The sequence below is a fragment of the Diadema antillarum genome, unplaced genomic scaffold (assembly GCF_040938485.1).
Source record: "Diadema antillarum isolate AM-2024a unplaced genomic scaffold, OU_Dant_1.0 seq00002294_RagTag, whole genome shotgun sequence".
NCBI classification, from domain to species: Eukaryota; Metazoa; Echinodermata; class Echinoidea; order Diadematoida; family Diadematidae; genus Diadema; species Diadema antillarum.
This window is the reverse complement of record NW_027272916.1, coordinates 106381-122250: the sequence shown is the minus strand read 5'-3', so window position 1 is coordinate 122250 and position 15870 is coordinate 106381. Positions and strand designations below refer to the sequence as shown.

Sequence of the window (15870 nt, the reverse complement as noted above, 5' to 3'; positions counted from 1 at the left end):
GTGGTTGAATTAATTACCGAATGTCTGGGTTTAAAAAAAAAATGGCTAGGTTACAAAAAGCAAACGACATCCTGTCCTTTACCCTTGATCAATTTGATTTATATCGCTTCTACAGAAGGCTTTCAAGTACACCGCAATGAATGGGTGTTGTCTGGGGATACGGACATCTTTAATCACACAAAAATAATAATGTTTCAGTACTTATGGTAAACGTATTTCAAATGCTAATACATGTACATAAAACAAAATAACTGACACTAACAAGGGCAAAAGACGAATTAGATAATACATTGAGTAAGATTATTATGGCAAAATACCTTACCTTTAATCGTGGGGCCAATAAAGCCATCATTGTAAAGAAGTCATCATCCAGTCTGGCATCTTCCAAGTACAATGATGTGAGGTTGGAGAGTAAGCTAATGCCTCGACCAGGAGCTTGACTGACAGATTCGAGGCTACCATCCATGCTTGTCACACGAGAGTGATCTGAACGCTGTGCTGCCTTTGAATGGAAGCAAGACAGCAGAATGCATTATAATTCTCCCAGATATATTTGCGTATAATAATGTGTTCAGTATCAAGCTATCAAACATGACGCCAAAAGGTCAAATTTCGAGGTAAAGCAGGAAATCAGAGCATCAGGGTATTAAAAGTTGTACAGTTTTTGTTAACATTACTATAGGTATGCCATTTGAATGCCATAACTATGGATCTCCTGATGATATCCAAATTCACCTAGACACACAGCGACGTAGGGCGGCCTCTTTCTGGAAATGTGCAATATCGTGTAATAATAGAAATTGTGGTCAAAATATGAAGAAGTACTACCTAAATACTGCATACCTAGCGCATCAGCAATGCATCGGTAATGCTCATAGAAAAGAACAAAAATCTATGAAATGACCTGTAGGAGAGGACGGGTAATTACCAGGTAGTCACATGCCTTATACACGAAGATCCATCCACGACCTGTGTGTCCCCTAGCAATACGTAGCTTCGACACTTGATTCAGGATAGGAATCATAGGCTCCAGAGCATCCTTTTCGTGGCATTCAAATGCGACATCAATGAGGAAAGCATTATAATCATCATCATCATCATCATCATCAACATATTGGATAATATCTGGATCATACATCTGGCACAAGGATATGATGACATCCGTTCCGACTTCCTTATTTTGTGCAACGGTGAAGTAAAGCAGATATTCAAACGATAAATAGTCCTTCATCACCACGCTATTTATTCTGTTGAACTCTTCCCTGTTGCTTCCATACAGCCATGCCAGATGCTCCCCTGCCAGAAACTCCAGGAATAACTTGTGGGGAATTTGATATTCGACTACAATCTCCGTCCTTCTCCTGTTGTTTTCTCTTCTGCGAACAAGCCGCTCCTCTCTTGTAAGCACTCCAATTTCACAGACGGTTTTTAGGTCATTTGGGCGTGTCGTTAAGTCCTCCTCCCCAAACACAAGCTTGTTCTTAAGGAGGCAATACAACGCATCTTTGCCGAACTGCTGTAAACTGTCTTTGCCTTGCTTCCACTTTTCTGCCTTCTTCTTCTGGCTTTTCTCCTTCCCAGCATAATGATCATTCAGATGCTGAATTAATTCTTTGAAGAGTTGAGCGAATGTTTCGAGTCCTTGAATTACACTGCGGCTCCCTTCATTCTGCCAAATGAAACAAAGCATGCTACAGAAGATTGGATAAGGAGCCATATTCTCTGCCACAAGACTGTCTTTGTCTGTCATTAACCTGATGAGACCGTCTTTAGCTTCCTTGTTGTCGGGGAAGAATTTAGCAATGTAAGAATTCACATCTTTTTCCTTGAAGCCCTCAATTTCAACAAATTTATATCGCTTTTCCAATTCGGTATTGGATTCAATTTCCTTAGCTCTCCACGGTCGAGTGGTGACAACAACTGGGGAGCATTTGTACTTGTTGCCTCTTAGAACAGCAATAACATCATCTTTTAAGGCATCTTCTTCCATGTCCTTGCTGTATTCGTCAAGACCATCACAGAGAATCAACACTTTTCTTTGGTTCTTTCGAATGTGTTCTTCTACTCTTGGTCCATCAAATTCCACTTCATCAGATATCTTGCCCATGATGATGTCACCAAAGGATGTGTTTTCCTCGATTTCCCTCAGAGGAATTAGGAAAAGGAGATCAATTGCCTCCAGGCATTTCCCCAATGCCCAGTCCAAAGTAAGTTTAGCAAGAAAAGTTGTTTTGCCAACGCCAGCCTCTCCAAACAGTACAATACGGTTTTTCGACTCTTTATTAGCGCAAATGTTCTCCAAGTGTTTCATAAAATCACCGTACTTCATGTCTGTTTTTTCATCCTTCATACCTTTAGAGAACATCGCCAGATTCGTATAAATGTCGTCTAGACTCATTGATGATTCGGAATAAAGTGGAGAAGTGCGCACGGCGCTACACATGCGCTGATAATACCTTAGCAGTTCTTTTTTCAATTGCAGAACTTCGTCAGGTGTAAGGCATGTGGATTTTCCCTCTGAAACACTGGCTAATGCAATATCAGAAACAAACAAACAAACAAACAAACAAACAAATAAATAAACACGAAATTATATAAAATGCGTCCATGGAAACTGACTTGGAAATGCATTTTCCTAATCGATATCATCGCTTTTTAACCACACGAAGGGCTTGATTGTCTTATATTCAATGTTAAACTATCACTGAATGTGATTAATAACCCTTTAAAACTAAGGGAGTTGGCGTAATCCAAAGGAATCATTTTTGCATACTTTAATAGACAAAAATGTTCTCATCACGGAAATATATATTGTTCCCGTTGACGACGGAAAGGTTTTGCTCATTTTGGCCATTTTGGTCACATATGCCATCTTTCAAGTCAAATTCTCAAAACGTAAGAAAGCTTCCGATTCCTAATATCCCTTAATAGTCCGGCAGCCAAAAGCCATTTTTTGGCCGAAGTACTTTTTCTCTGATATAGTTTTTTTCTCTGTTGATTATTTATCTTTGGGGTCTCTACAATGATATTCCGGTGGGTGTGGAGCTCTCACCCTTGGGCAATTTTAATTATTCAAAATGGCGTCCAACATGGCCGCCACGCAGCCCTCAAACTAGGAAATGTATGTAATCATGTGTTTTAAATGCTACTATACCAATGTTTGGATTGGAGTAATTGTCCAAAGGTCCAACAACTTGGATAAGATATTTTTGACAATTGTTTCAAGACAGTTGCTATGGTAACCATTAAATAATTAGCTTAAAATCCCTAAAATGCACAAGATAAGTACAAAATGATATAAATTTTGGTTTGTGTGTGCGATTGTTGCATGAGGGATATGTTGACCTGAATGATTAGAAGAAAATCATAGAAACTATTTTACTTAAAGGACCAGATGGTTGCCACGGATACTTGATCTTTGGCTGGTTGCAGACAAGATATTTAACATATGAATGTATAGTCCTGGGATGTCTTAGAATGTATATGAGTAACCTGTGTATATAGGAATCTTATCAATTTGCAAAAGAAGCTAAGTACATGGTTGCCATGGGAACTTGCCTTTTTCTTGGTTTAATGCATGTTACCATGAGAGTATCATCTGAAGAGATAATTGCCCCTGGATATCTCGAAATATCATAAAATTCTATACGTTTACTGGTAATTAAGAACATAAAGAAAATCCTACGAAATCAAGTAGGGGAGATGCAGGAGATTTGAGCCACTATTTCTACTTTTGGAAATGTTTCCTAATCAACCTTAGCTTACAACAAGCGTTTGTTGCCAAATTGAAGTACAATTATAAACCTGTCTTGTACCAATGAAATTTGATTGTAGGTCATTGCCTAATTTAAAAAAAAAAAGAGATGTTCTTAGAAAAATAAATATCAAGTGGCTCAACACTCCTGCAGTGTATATAAGGAGAGTTGAGTCATGTCTTGAGGAGAGTTGAGCCACCTTTGGAAGACATGTGCCACTTGTTTGAGAGTTAAACCACGATATAAACCCATACAGATTAGACTAAAGGATCGGCGTACAAGTAGCTATAAATAAATCTTAGCTGACAAAATTGGTTTTATCTTAAATTCAAGCATAGAACCATCTGAAAATTTAAGAAGTTCAAACACTCATAACATGCACTTTATTCTTAAATATCCCTTATATTAACCACTCATTCAGGGCTGGCGCTATGTTTTAAAAGTGAGGCGACCCAGTTTATATTTCTGGTGCCACTTCTGGTTTAATTAGCTGACAAGCAAAAAACAAAACAAAAGGGGGTGCTTAACTATAATTTCCTGATGCTACTTTCGGGGTTTACCGGCTGAATGAGCTAGCAAGGAAAAGAAGTAAGTCATATAACAAACACATATTTTCCTTTTCAGAGTGTTTGTACCTTCTACACTTGTATCATATCAACCTCTGTTTGATTAATATGCATGACCCATGAATAAAAATTACAGGCAAGTACTGTAAGATAATTAACAAAAATCATGAACTTTGCAAGGATGAAATGTACTCATTCTGGCTAGTAAAGTAGGACCTATATGTGAACCATTTTCTCATGCCATTTCACCAGTTATGTCAAAGAATAATGAGTGTAGATACACTGTTTATATCCGTATATGTTGAAAGCAAAGATCACCAAAGGTAAAATACATGATGATTCATGCTATCAGGAATTTGCTGATATTTCCTTGGGAGACATTTTTATTTACAACCTCTTAATGGACAGTTCCACAGTCGAAACAAAACGTTCACATCATGCCACTTAAACCTCTAGGCGTGATGCAGCATGTGTTTGTGGATGAAAATTAACTTCTATAAAGTTAGTTGCTCTACTTTTTAATATGTATTTGATCGAAATTGGAATAAGAGTATAATTCCGTATTTTCACAGTCACGTGTCCTACTGCTTTGACTAGGCAAGGTATTGACGTTGAATGGGAGTTTCAATAAAATTACTTTGTGTACATTTATTTACATTTCTGCTTTTATTTGGTTGTTTTTAATGGGGTAGATTATCTGTTAAGCTCCCTTGTAGAGTTTTCGTTCATAGTTTTGTGGCATGGTGCTCTGAAATGGAATATAAAATCGCAAAAATGGTTACCTCAATGCTTATAAACTTGAGCCCTACAGTCAAAGGAGAGTTTTCCTCTGACTGTATGGCTCAACTCTCATCAAGGTGGCTATTCATAAATTTCCCTAAATGTACCATAATCAGCAAATCAAACATCCATCAAATTTATCAAAATGAAAATCTACGATGGGAACTACAACACACATAAATCACTGAATAAAGAATTGCTGGCATGTGATAGTAATAGACAGGGAGATACCTGAAATTCAGAAATTGACTCTTTGCTGTCTTTTGATGTTTTCCATGTCTTGTGTTTTTGTCTTTCTGTACCACCTCTGCTTGCTTGTGCTAAAGTGAGAGAGATGTTAAACACTATACTGTACCAACAGAGGACACAAGTGATTGCACCTGATGTGAACTCTAAATACAAGTTTGAGGGGGTGGCTCAACCCTCCTTATTTCTCAAGTCTCCTGCATCTCCCCTACTCCGAGTTGCCATGGAAATCAATTTTTCATACTTACAATGACTAATATTCAAGATGAAAATGTCAGGGTCATTTGGAAATTTTAAGTTATTATCATGAAAATGTGATTTTTAAACAAATGTAGCAACGTACTTAATTATGAATGTATAAAATTGCACCGTACAGTCCATAATGTAAAGATAACACACAAGAATCGGTATTTGAAAACATCCAAACAATCCAAAAAGCTTCCTCTTTGCTCTTGAGCAACAATAGATAGTGTCAGTTTTGGTCCACAATTCAGCTTTTGCTTTAAAGTGTACCCAGCGCCTGAATCAAGGTAACTTCTTTCACCTAGAAGCAGCAGATAAGTTAGCGTTCATTATGTAGTTCTGATCCCTGAAGGTTCATGTTTGGATAAGGACAATTTTGAATCACATAATTTCTCAAAATGATTATGTTGTTTTATAATCTAGTTATTATGTTTTCTAGCTCTACCAAGTTTTCAAGAACCAAGAACAAAATTTTATTCATTCTTTACCCAGGCTTCGTCAACTAATTTTGGTTGCAGTTACCACTATGTGTTATAAGAAATAGATTATCACTCATTTCATATCAGCAATAGATCAAATTATTCCAGCAGATTTTAGTGATCAAAGTCAACAACAGTAAATGAATATATTTATACTGTCTGCAACCAAATGAATACATTTATACTGTATGCAACCATTTCCACATTAAAGAATAAAAATACCATTCAGAAATAGTAGATGTGGTACATTGTTTTTATATTGATCATCGCAATTAATGTGGTATAATAATCATCTGAATATATAGAAATAAATCCTCAGCATAACGGTCTCTGCAACTGCGAGTAAGACGTTTAGTCACGCATGTTTACCACCAACTGGATTATTTCATTCTCAAGGACTGTAGTTTATTATGAACAATGTATGTATTGATGTCAATGTCATGAATATACCTATATACCACATAGGAAGTTTCATTTTGAAATGTTGTTTCCACATAATACGTAATGAACGATTTTAGGATATTTACGCAGATTGTGATATTGCAATGTATGTTCCCATATTCTGACAAAACCATGACATTATTTCACTTTGTATGATGATATTATTACAACAGTCAGTTTTCTAACAGTCAGATAATCCACCAAAATTATTACACAGAGGTGTTACTCTTGTGCCACCTAAACTTTTTGTCAAACATTTTTTTCAATGTATATGTATGCAAGTTATGGGATTGTCCTTGAAAGTAACATTGAGCAGTTACCATGGCAACCAGGAAATATCAACTTCATACTTGTATATCAGAGGGAGGTACAGGTACATGTGCAACCCATTAGGCATATGTGGAGTACATGTAAAGACCTGAAATATGACACGTCACATTTTCACATCATTGCTATACTACAGTTCAATCCTTAGGCACTTATTCACTGTTTAATTCAAGTCTAGGTTGCTATGGCAACTATAAATAAGATAGGATAGATTATTGGTTATTTTATTAAGACTTTCTTTGTAAGGGGTTTGCAGGTAATTGATATTTTGTGCACGTCGCACAAATAAAGAACATTTTTGTGTATTTTGCACAATTTTCTAACCTGTTAGGAGGTTTGTTCCAATTATTTGATGGTTACCATGGCAACTAGAATCTGCTCATCAACTGAAGATATTATACTAATATTACTGGTCTTTTAGATAAGTGTTCCAATTAAAATACTAGTGTTTCAGTGACAACTTGCAATGAGATATATCAATTTTGCTGGCCTTTAGTCTTCATGGCGGCCATTTTGGACGCCATTTTGAATACTTAAAATTGCCCAAGGGTGAGAGCTCCACACCCACCTGAATATCATTGCAGAGACCCCAAAGATGAATAATCAACAAAGAAAAAAACTATATCAGAGAAAAAGTACTTAGCCCCCTCGGCTGCCAGACTATAATGATGATCAACTAAAACTACTATTTCATGGCGACATTTTATTAGACAGTGACGAAAGATCAAATTTGCATATTAATTAGATTATACTACAGCTGTCACAAGTGCCGAAATTCAAGTCAAATGTTCAAAACTGGGGGAGTTAACTAAATCGGAAAATCGTTTGTATGCTTTTTTTTTTTGAAAAAAAAATGTGACCCTGGACCACAAAACAAACAAAAAATCGTCAGACATGGATTTTTGATCAAGGGCAGATCATAAAAGAGCAGACTCTAAGCTTTAAAATGATGTATTTCAATTCAAATGGACTCCCCTAACCTATCTAAATACTGGAAAGAAAGCACACACTCTGGAAAAGTGTGAACTGAGAAAAGAGGCTCTGAAGTACACGGTCAATTCAAACGCTTAATCTTTATCAAGCCGTGCTAACTGTGCCATGAAAGGGGCAAAACACAGGATGTAAACCACTGCAGCAACAACAATGAGGGGATTATTAGATTAAGTTGAAATTGAGCATATTCTATTAGCACATTCTGCTCATGATTAATGCTAACTTTCAAAGCAGTAGCATTATCCCTTCAAAAGTTATTAGACTTGAAAGTGAAGAGTGTGCAAAGGACTTCAAGACATGAAAAGCGGCTACTAAGTCACACCTGATCATTCTACTCTTCCCCAAAAAAGGGTTGTAGAAAAACTGCTAACAAAAAACTTTCCCATTCATGTTAACATACTAAGCTGAAGAGTAATGTAGAAGAAAGATAGCTCTCTCAAAAAATATGAGAAACTCAAGATTGACTTGGTTGAATCATTTAACTTTTTTTTTTAGTCCTCGCTTAAAATCAAGGGATGCAACTTTTTGTTTGTTTTGTGGTGCACGGTTACAAATGCTTTTTGCCATGAAAAAGTGTTGTTCAACATTGACAAAAGATGTGCTTTTGCACAATTACAGTCATATTACTGAATGTGCTCCATCTCAAGTCAAATGTTTATAAAATGAGAGAGTTAGCTAAATCCATAAAAGTTTTGCATGATTTTCATAATAAAATGCTGCTACCATGGTAACACATTATTCAATGGAATTGAACATTGAATTGCTTTGAAATTGTGAGAGCAGTACTACTCGATTGCAACTGATTGACAAATTGCCCTACATCGAAGTAAATATGCACTGAATTGATCAGTGCTTTAGTAGTAGCCATGATAAAGAATTATGGGCGTACATACTCGAGCAGGATTTGAACCTACGAACCCCTGATCACCGAACAGGCGTCATCTCAACTAGTTCGCCCGACAGCAAGTGTTGGTTCTAATCCTTATAGCGAGCAGTGGGTACTGCGTAATTATTCAAATTCATGAAATTCTTCCGTCGAGATGTTTTCACTAGGCGTTTTCACATCAGCCCGATGTTTCGAAATAGCGCGCTATTTTCTGACTTGGGAAAATAAAAATATCTCGAGCTTGGATTTTTATCGGGCTGATGTGAAAACGCCTTGTGAAAACGACTCGAGATTTGTGTTCACATTATCAAATAGCGCGCTATTTCGTGTTCGGGTTAATTTCCCAAGTCAGAAAATAGCGCGCTATTTGGAAACATCGGGCTGATGTGAAAACGACTATTGCAACTGATTGACATATTGCCCTACATCGACGTAAATAAGCAATGAATTGATCAGTGTTTTAGTAGTAGCTATCATATGATGAAAGATTATGGGCGTACATACTCGACCAGGATTTGAACCTCCGACCTCCTGATGAATCCTAAAACACTGATCAATTCAGTGCTTATTTACGTCGATGTAGGTCAATTTGTCAATCAGTTGCAATGAAAATATCTCGACGGAAGAATTTCATAAATTTGAGTATTATTCGATACTGATAAAAAAGGTGTCTTGCTCAGCCTATTATAATGGTCACACATGCCAAATTCTAGGTCAATCACTCAAACAAAAGGAGAAAAAAATAAACAGGGAGTAAAACTGTTCGATCTACAAATTATGCAACAGAGTGCAAGACCGACCTTCCGACCATCCGACCTCAGAGTGATTCCATGATACCCCCACCCCATAGACACTTTGCGTGTGTGTGGGTGGGGGGGGGGGGAGAGGAATAATAAGAATTTTGGTTATCTATCAAATACCTTGATGTGAATCATTTGTCCATGGTATTCTTTTTGTGCTCCTCAGACGCAAAACAATTAAAGGTCCCAATTATATCGGCAGAGTTCTGATATCTTTGCTATAAGACAATCCGTAGTTAGCTCATGTGCACGTTTGTACAAATGACCTTTCAATTTTCTTAGTTGGTTAGGCACTTCACTCATATAAGCAACATAATGCGTACCGGTAAGATTGCCCGGCGTAACAATTTATGGAATTCGTGTTAAGGGCAATTGCACGATAAAGTGGACATGACCATCACATTCTCAAAATAGTCAAATCTCATTCATTTTGGTATCAAATGAAAGCTTAAGGACTGATTTTTTTCATATTTGACCGTCTTGTTAAGAAATTACATCATTAAATTTGCTAAATATGCGCATAAAATCAGCGTAATCAAATTTGACATAAATATCTAAAAAATATAATGACGTTAAATGAATGTAGCATGGGAAAATGAAAAAGGAAGTAAAAACTTTGCCTTTGTTTTCAGAGTTTAAAGGTTGAACATCATTACCAAATCATCAAAGTGAAAGATCTTCTATGTGTTAAGCTTCAGCGAACATCGCAAATACGATCATCAATAATGTCACAGTGTTACGGTAAAAACGGATGTTTAGTATTGTTTGAAAAGTACAAACACAAAAGGGTGTATTTTGATAGCCCAAATCATGACCACATGTAGCTACCATATACAAGTACTAAAATGATGGTATCTCATTTTGCTAATTAATTAAAGCTGATTAAAATGTGTCACGGTGTTACAGTAACTGTAACACCGTGACTATAACACTGTGACTTGCAGTTTTAACCCTTTCTGTGCAAAAAATCAAGAACTGTACGTGTTTACAATGCAATGGGGTTTGATATGCCAATCAACACTCAGAACACATGGTAGGTTAAAATAGAAGTTGTTATCCACTCCCACTGTGCCACCTACCAGATTCATAACTATCCAGAGCAAACATTTCTGAAGGTTTTGAACTTTTGATTACGGTAAAGGCAACAGTTTCAGTTGAGTTACCCTTTGTTTAATATTCTTATCATAATTGACCATTTTATCACATGGTTTGACTCTTCTTTTGGAGACTCAAATGTGTTCCTAACATGATAAACAGTCTGAAGTCTTGCTGCAGCTTCCCTGGTATCCTAAAGAATTACTTAGGGCATACTGAAGCTAGATCGATGTGTCCACCAAAAGTTAATCTCACTGAAATACTGCTTTCCTGTGCATGGTGCTGTGCACAATCTTACAAGTTTCACCATAGAAAGAGCCAGACTCACTAGGATTTATGTGTATAAATGAGAATTTGCATTGTAATCAGTTTTATGTACATGTTCATTTTCCAGTACATCTTTGAAAAAGAATAATAATTATGGTGCGTATTGTACCACACAAATTGCTTGAATGATTCTTTTTATTGCTACTGAAATTGCTAAGTGGGTTCACCTGGCTTTGTGACCAAAGGTATTAAAATCAAAGTTTCAAATTTGTATGTCATCTTTAAATAAACAAATTGGACTTTTAAAGAGTAGTTGTAAATCCTAAAAGTTCGCTCAGAAATATTTAACACGCTTTCAATGATGACAGAGTGAATTATGTCTCAAAACATAAAGTATATTTTACTGAAAGAACAGTGTTCCTGACTGTAACGTGCGCAAACGTACATGTCACGGCGTTACAGTGCAAAGCTTTTCTTTACTTTTTAATTTTTGTTAATCTGTTATGATTTCAATAATTTTCTGTTTTATCTGGAAGTGTTATACTGTGATGTCAAACATTCATCATGAATCATCATTTCATTCTACCTAATGGAGAAACACTATGAGCTGAAAGTAAGACAACATGATTCTCCATAGGTTTTCTACACACATTTCAGAGACCACGGTGTTACAGTCACGGTGTTACGGTGCACTTATTTAAAATCTATGTCATAGTTTTCCTGTCAATTGATTCTTTAATCAAATTTTGCTTCATTATTATCATTGAGTCTCTAGTACATCCAATGAGCAGATTAACTTATCAAAATGTTCATTAACTTCACAGAGTTTTATCTGTAAACAAAGTGCACAAAAACCCATGTCCATTTTGGGTCACGGTGCCACAGTGCTAATTAATCGTGCACAACTCATTTACCACAGCAGTTTTTCTTCCTTTCTTTTGTTTTCAAAATTGCTTATGACGATATGCATAGATAAACAATAAAAGATTTTTTCTCAAGTGTTACATTTTGATTATTATTTGCATTTGATGAGTGAAATTATACTCACAATTGTCACGGTGTTATCGTGGAATTGCCCTTAAACAAACAAAAAAATGATCCTGCACAGCGAGACCAGATGACCAGAATGGTCCGTCAAACAACCCTCGGGGGAAGCGTCCATTTCTTTGTTTTTGTATTGAATGCATTAAAACATGTTGATATAAGTAATGCCAAATACCAGTTTTGTAGTCAGATGGATGTAATGGCAAGTATCATGTACAAGGATTGCATGAATAATCATTATATGACAGATGCTTATCTCCGTGAATTAAAAAAAAAAAAAAAACATCATGCGCTTTAGTACCAATAACCTTTTCCTACTCATGCGCAAAGTGTAACTACGAACTAGCTTATTCTGACTAGTCTGCTTATAGTGTAAAGAAATTAGGTATTACAGAATATGATTCCTGCATCTCTTCTCATTAGTGGCGAGTTCTTTATTGAAACTGAAACAGATCTGTAGGGAAAGGAAAGCCGAAAGAAATGTACTTTGGCTGCAGAAGGTAGGATATTGGTGAATTTACCCTGTTACCGCATTAAAATGTAATAGTATATATTTAATGACAAATGCCTAAAAGTTCAAGTCCGATACAGAAAATGACATGAATGTTGATACAGTCACACTCTAAAGACTGGCAGAGTGTCATATATCTGAGTAGAGAGCTGATATTTCTTTTATTTTTGTTATTTGACTATCTTCTATAATTTGTCCAATGGATGTGCTGTTCTTGAATTCCACAAACCATGAAGATTTACGCTAAACGCAATATGATACATTTTTATAGGTATTACATAATTTTGTTTTACGTGCTGGAAAGTATTCTAATTCATTAGTGCTGCTGCAATCGGTTTTATCTATGACTACTGTTAAATCGAATATGGTTAATCACACACACATACACACAAAATTCTGACACTTTGTGCCATCAATATTTTACATTTTATGGTCATGTATTTTAAGAAAAAAAATACAGAAAGTAACAGGTGGTAAAATGCAGCATTCACATTACACACAATGCAATCTTTCTTTCATATCTGCAATGAATTGCACATGTAAATATCCTTTTTTATCTTTTGAATTCCTATCATCAATACATTACACTGACAATAATCTGTTTTGTAGCGAGTTTTTTTTTTTAATTTTCGTTTATATTCCTCACTCAACGGGCCATAATACATTATACTAAGTGTTACAAAAAACATTTCCCACTTTTGAGTTAGCTCAAGAAATATACATCAGATAACACTAACCTTGATATGAGCAGGGAGGTGTTAGAAAAGGAGAGTAACTCTTCGTAATTCATGCAAACATATGTTTTGGTTCAAAACGTTACAATGAGATGTCTAGCATTCCACTATACGCTTTGAAGTCATGCTCTGCACCGAAGGCGAAGTTCGGAGACGAAGAACGCATTTCACTTTTCGTTGAATTACAAGCTTTATTTCCCCGTAAAATTTGAAATGAAATGCTAAAATTTATTAAGAGTAGTTTAGGAAAGAATTCAATATTATAAACATGTATTTCTAGTTTCTTCGTAATGCGCAAATTGAAATGAAATGAAAATTAGGCCATCTTAAAAAAATAATATTTTTCTATAATCCGCACATTTTCGCATGTTAGTTTTCTATACTTTAATCTGGGATATTTTGATCTTTCAAATAAAGTACTCCGCTAGAGCGTGCACCAGCGTGCTTTTAAACTATTTGCTGTTAAAATTGTCAGTTTTCACGCATTTTGATTCGCTGCTCCAATTCAAGGTACACAAATTCATTGTTGCCATCACATTGAAAGAGAGAGAGAGACAGCAAAATGCAGTAGGGGCAAGTATTTCTAGATGTGAGAGCGTTAGTCCCTATTATTGATGCTCTCTTTTGTCAAAGCACCTGATTTCCACCTGTAGTTATGCGCATAACTTCTCAGCGGTGCCGCGCATGACTTCAAAGGAGAGCAGGAGTTGTCTCTCCTCTTCTAACACCTCCCTGGCCAAACCTTCATCTGTTGTTTGTTGGATAATTGACATAATTTCACTTCAAGGCAAGCTCGCGGATTGACGGAATCTACACTGTTTCCGTACGTCATGTTTCTGAGATATTGTGTGTAACAAGTTGAACCATGTCACTGACACTTGAAGTGAATCCTCGGCTATCTTGTTATAGGTTCAGTGAGGAGATCCTCATTTTGTCAATTAGCGCATAAATTTGCATTATATTTCCTTTGGAGATTATTGGGGAGAAAGGTGAAACTGCCCACTTATGATTACGATAGTAACAGACCAGAAACTGCATCATCCAGACAAACATACCTATAAAATTTGAGCTCTTTAATTTTGTGATTTGTAAATAGGACTATCATCGCAGCTTCTTATTTGCGTGTGTGAATAATATTGATGATCCACGATTACACATCTCCTGAAGGTTTTTATTTTAATATTTTAAAGCAATCAAAGTGAAACAAGGGAAGTCTATTTATTTTTTCTTTAACAAGGCGAATTAGTCAGCAAAGTGAAAATAACAAAGGCTTACGACAGTGTGCACAATCAGCTGCTGAATTTTAGTTTCACTTTTAAAATTAATTACGATAAGATGCCACATAACCAATAAGCCATTTCGTAATTAGCTCATGTGTACGTTCGTACAAATGACCTTTCTACTTTCTTACTGGGTTAGGCACTATACTCATATTTAAAGCAACATAATGCGTACCGGGAAGTTTGCCCGGCGTTTTACAATTTATGGAATTTGTGTTCAACGAAAAATGATCATGCATAGCGAGACCAGGGGGTGTTTCATCAACGTTTGTCGGCGCTGACAACTTAAATCACCATCGTAACAGTCAGTGACCAGAGCATCTCAGCCATTCAAAACCAAGGATTTTGCTGAAATTGGTCAGCGCCGACAGTTGTCGGCGCTGACAAGCGTTGGTGAGACACCCCTGGTGACCAGAATGGTCCGTCAAACAACCCTCGGGGGAAGCATCCATCTCTTTGTTTTGTATTGAATGCATTAAGGCATGTTTATATTCGTAATGCCAATTACCAAGTTTTCAGTCAGTGGATGTAATGGCAAGTATCATGTTTCAGGATTGTATGAATAATCATTATTTCACAGAACATGCTTGTCTCCCTGAATTTAAAAACCATCATGCGTTTTGGTACAATGACCTTTTTCTGCTCATGAGCAAAGTAAAACTACGAACTGACTTATTATTAACAAGGTTGAATAAAGCATTTCTTCTCCAACGGCCGAAAGGCAACTATACTTAGGACTATTGCCTTGATGATATGATGCCTGTCTTCTGAGTCGCTCTTTCCAGAAAGATCACCTGACATCTCATTTCCTAACGATATCCTGCAGATGTATACTTTTATCTTTTCTAGTCTTTTAATTGGTAAAACAGTGTGATGACTCACCGGATTGCAGATGTGCCCTAGCAGTCCGTTGTTCCTCGGCTCTCTTCAGAGCTTCTTTCAGGTCCGATCGAAGTGACGACTGACTCACTCTCTCACTCCACTTGCGAAGCATGCAGAAAGTACCATAGCTTGTTATTTCATGGTCACGGTAATTAGTTCGTATGAAATTCTGGATATCTCCCCTTGAGAACTGCAGTTCTCTCCCGAGATCCTCGATGACTTCATTGTCAGTGATATTACCGGCAACAGCTCTCAGATAAGAGTCGATATCACTTGACTGTTCCGCAGCCCTCCTGCAATAAATTGTGCAATGACATGTATGTTTTTTTTTTTAGATCAATTGAAGCTCTCTGTACATTGGACAATGTATCACTTTTGTACCATCACAACTGCTGATCAACATATTTAGCAAACATGTGGGGGGGGGGGGAGATTGGGATTAGAACTTGTCAGCTAACTTTTCGGCAGCGACTCTCCCATCAGGTTATTCCTGGTTGCCGACGATTAACTTGGAACATCAAGGCTCTGACATTCGGATAAA

The 15870-nt window shown here is 36.6% G+C and overlaps 1 protein-coding gene across 2 annotated transcripts in view; it reads right to left on the bottom strand.

The window, feature by feature from the left end:
- Window positions 1-202: 202 nt before the first annotated feature.
- Window positions 203-15870, bottom strand: part of LOC139714489 (NLR family CARD domain-containing protein 4-like) — a 47443-nt gene continuing 31775 nt past the window's right edge. For both annotated transcript variants that reach the window (XM_071626192.1, XM_071626191.1), the window contains exons 3-5: window positions 15330-15622; window positions 929-2529; window positions 203-502 (exon numbers count right to left, since the gene is read on the bottom strand). In XM_071626192.1, the coding sequence (XP_071482293.1) occupies window positions 218-502; window positions 929-2529; window positions 15330-15622 (2179 nt within the window). In that variant the 3' untranslated portion in view covers window positions 203-217. The remainder of the gene's footprint in view (window positions 503-928; window positions 2530-15329; window positions 15623-15870) is intronic.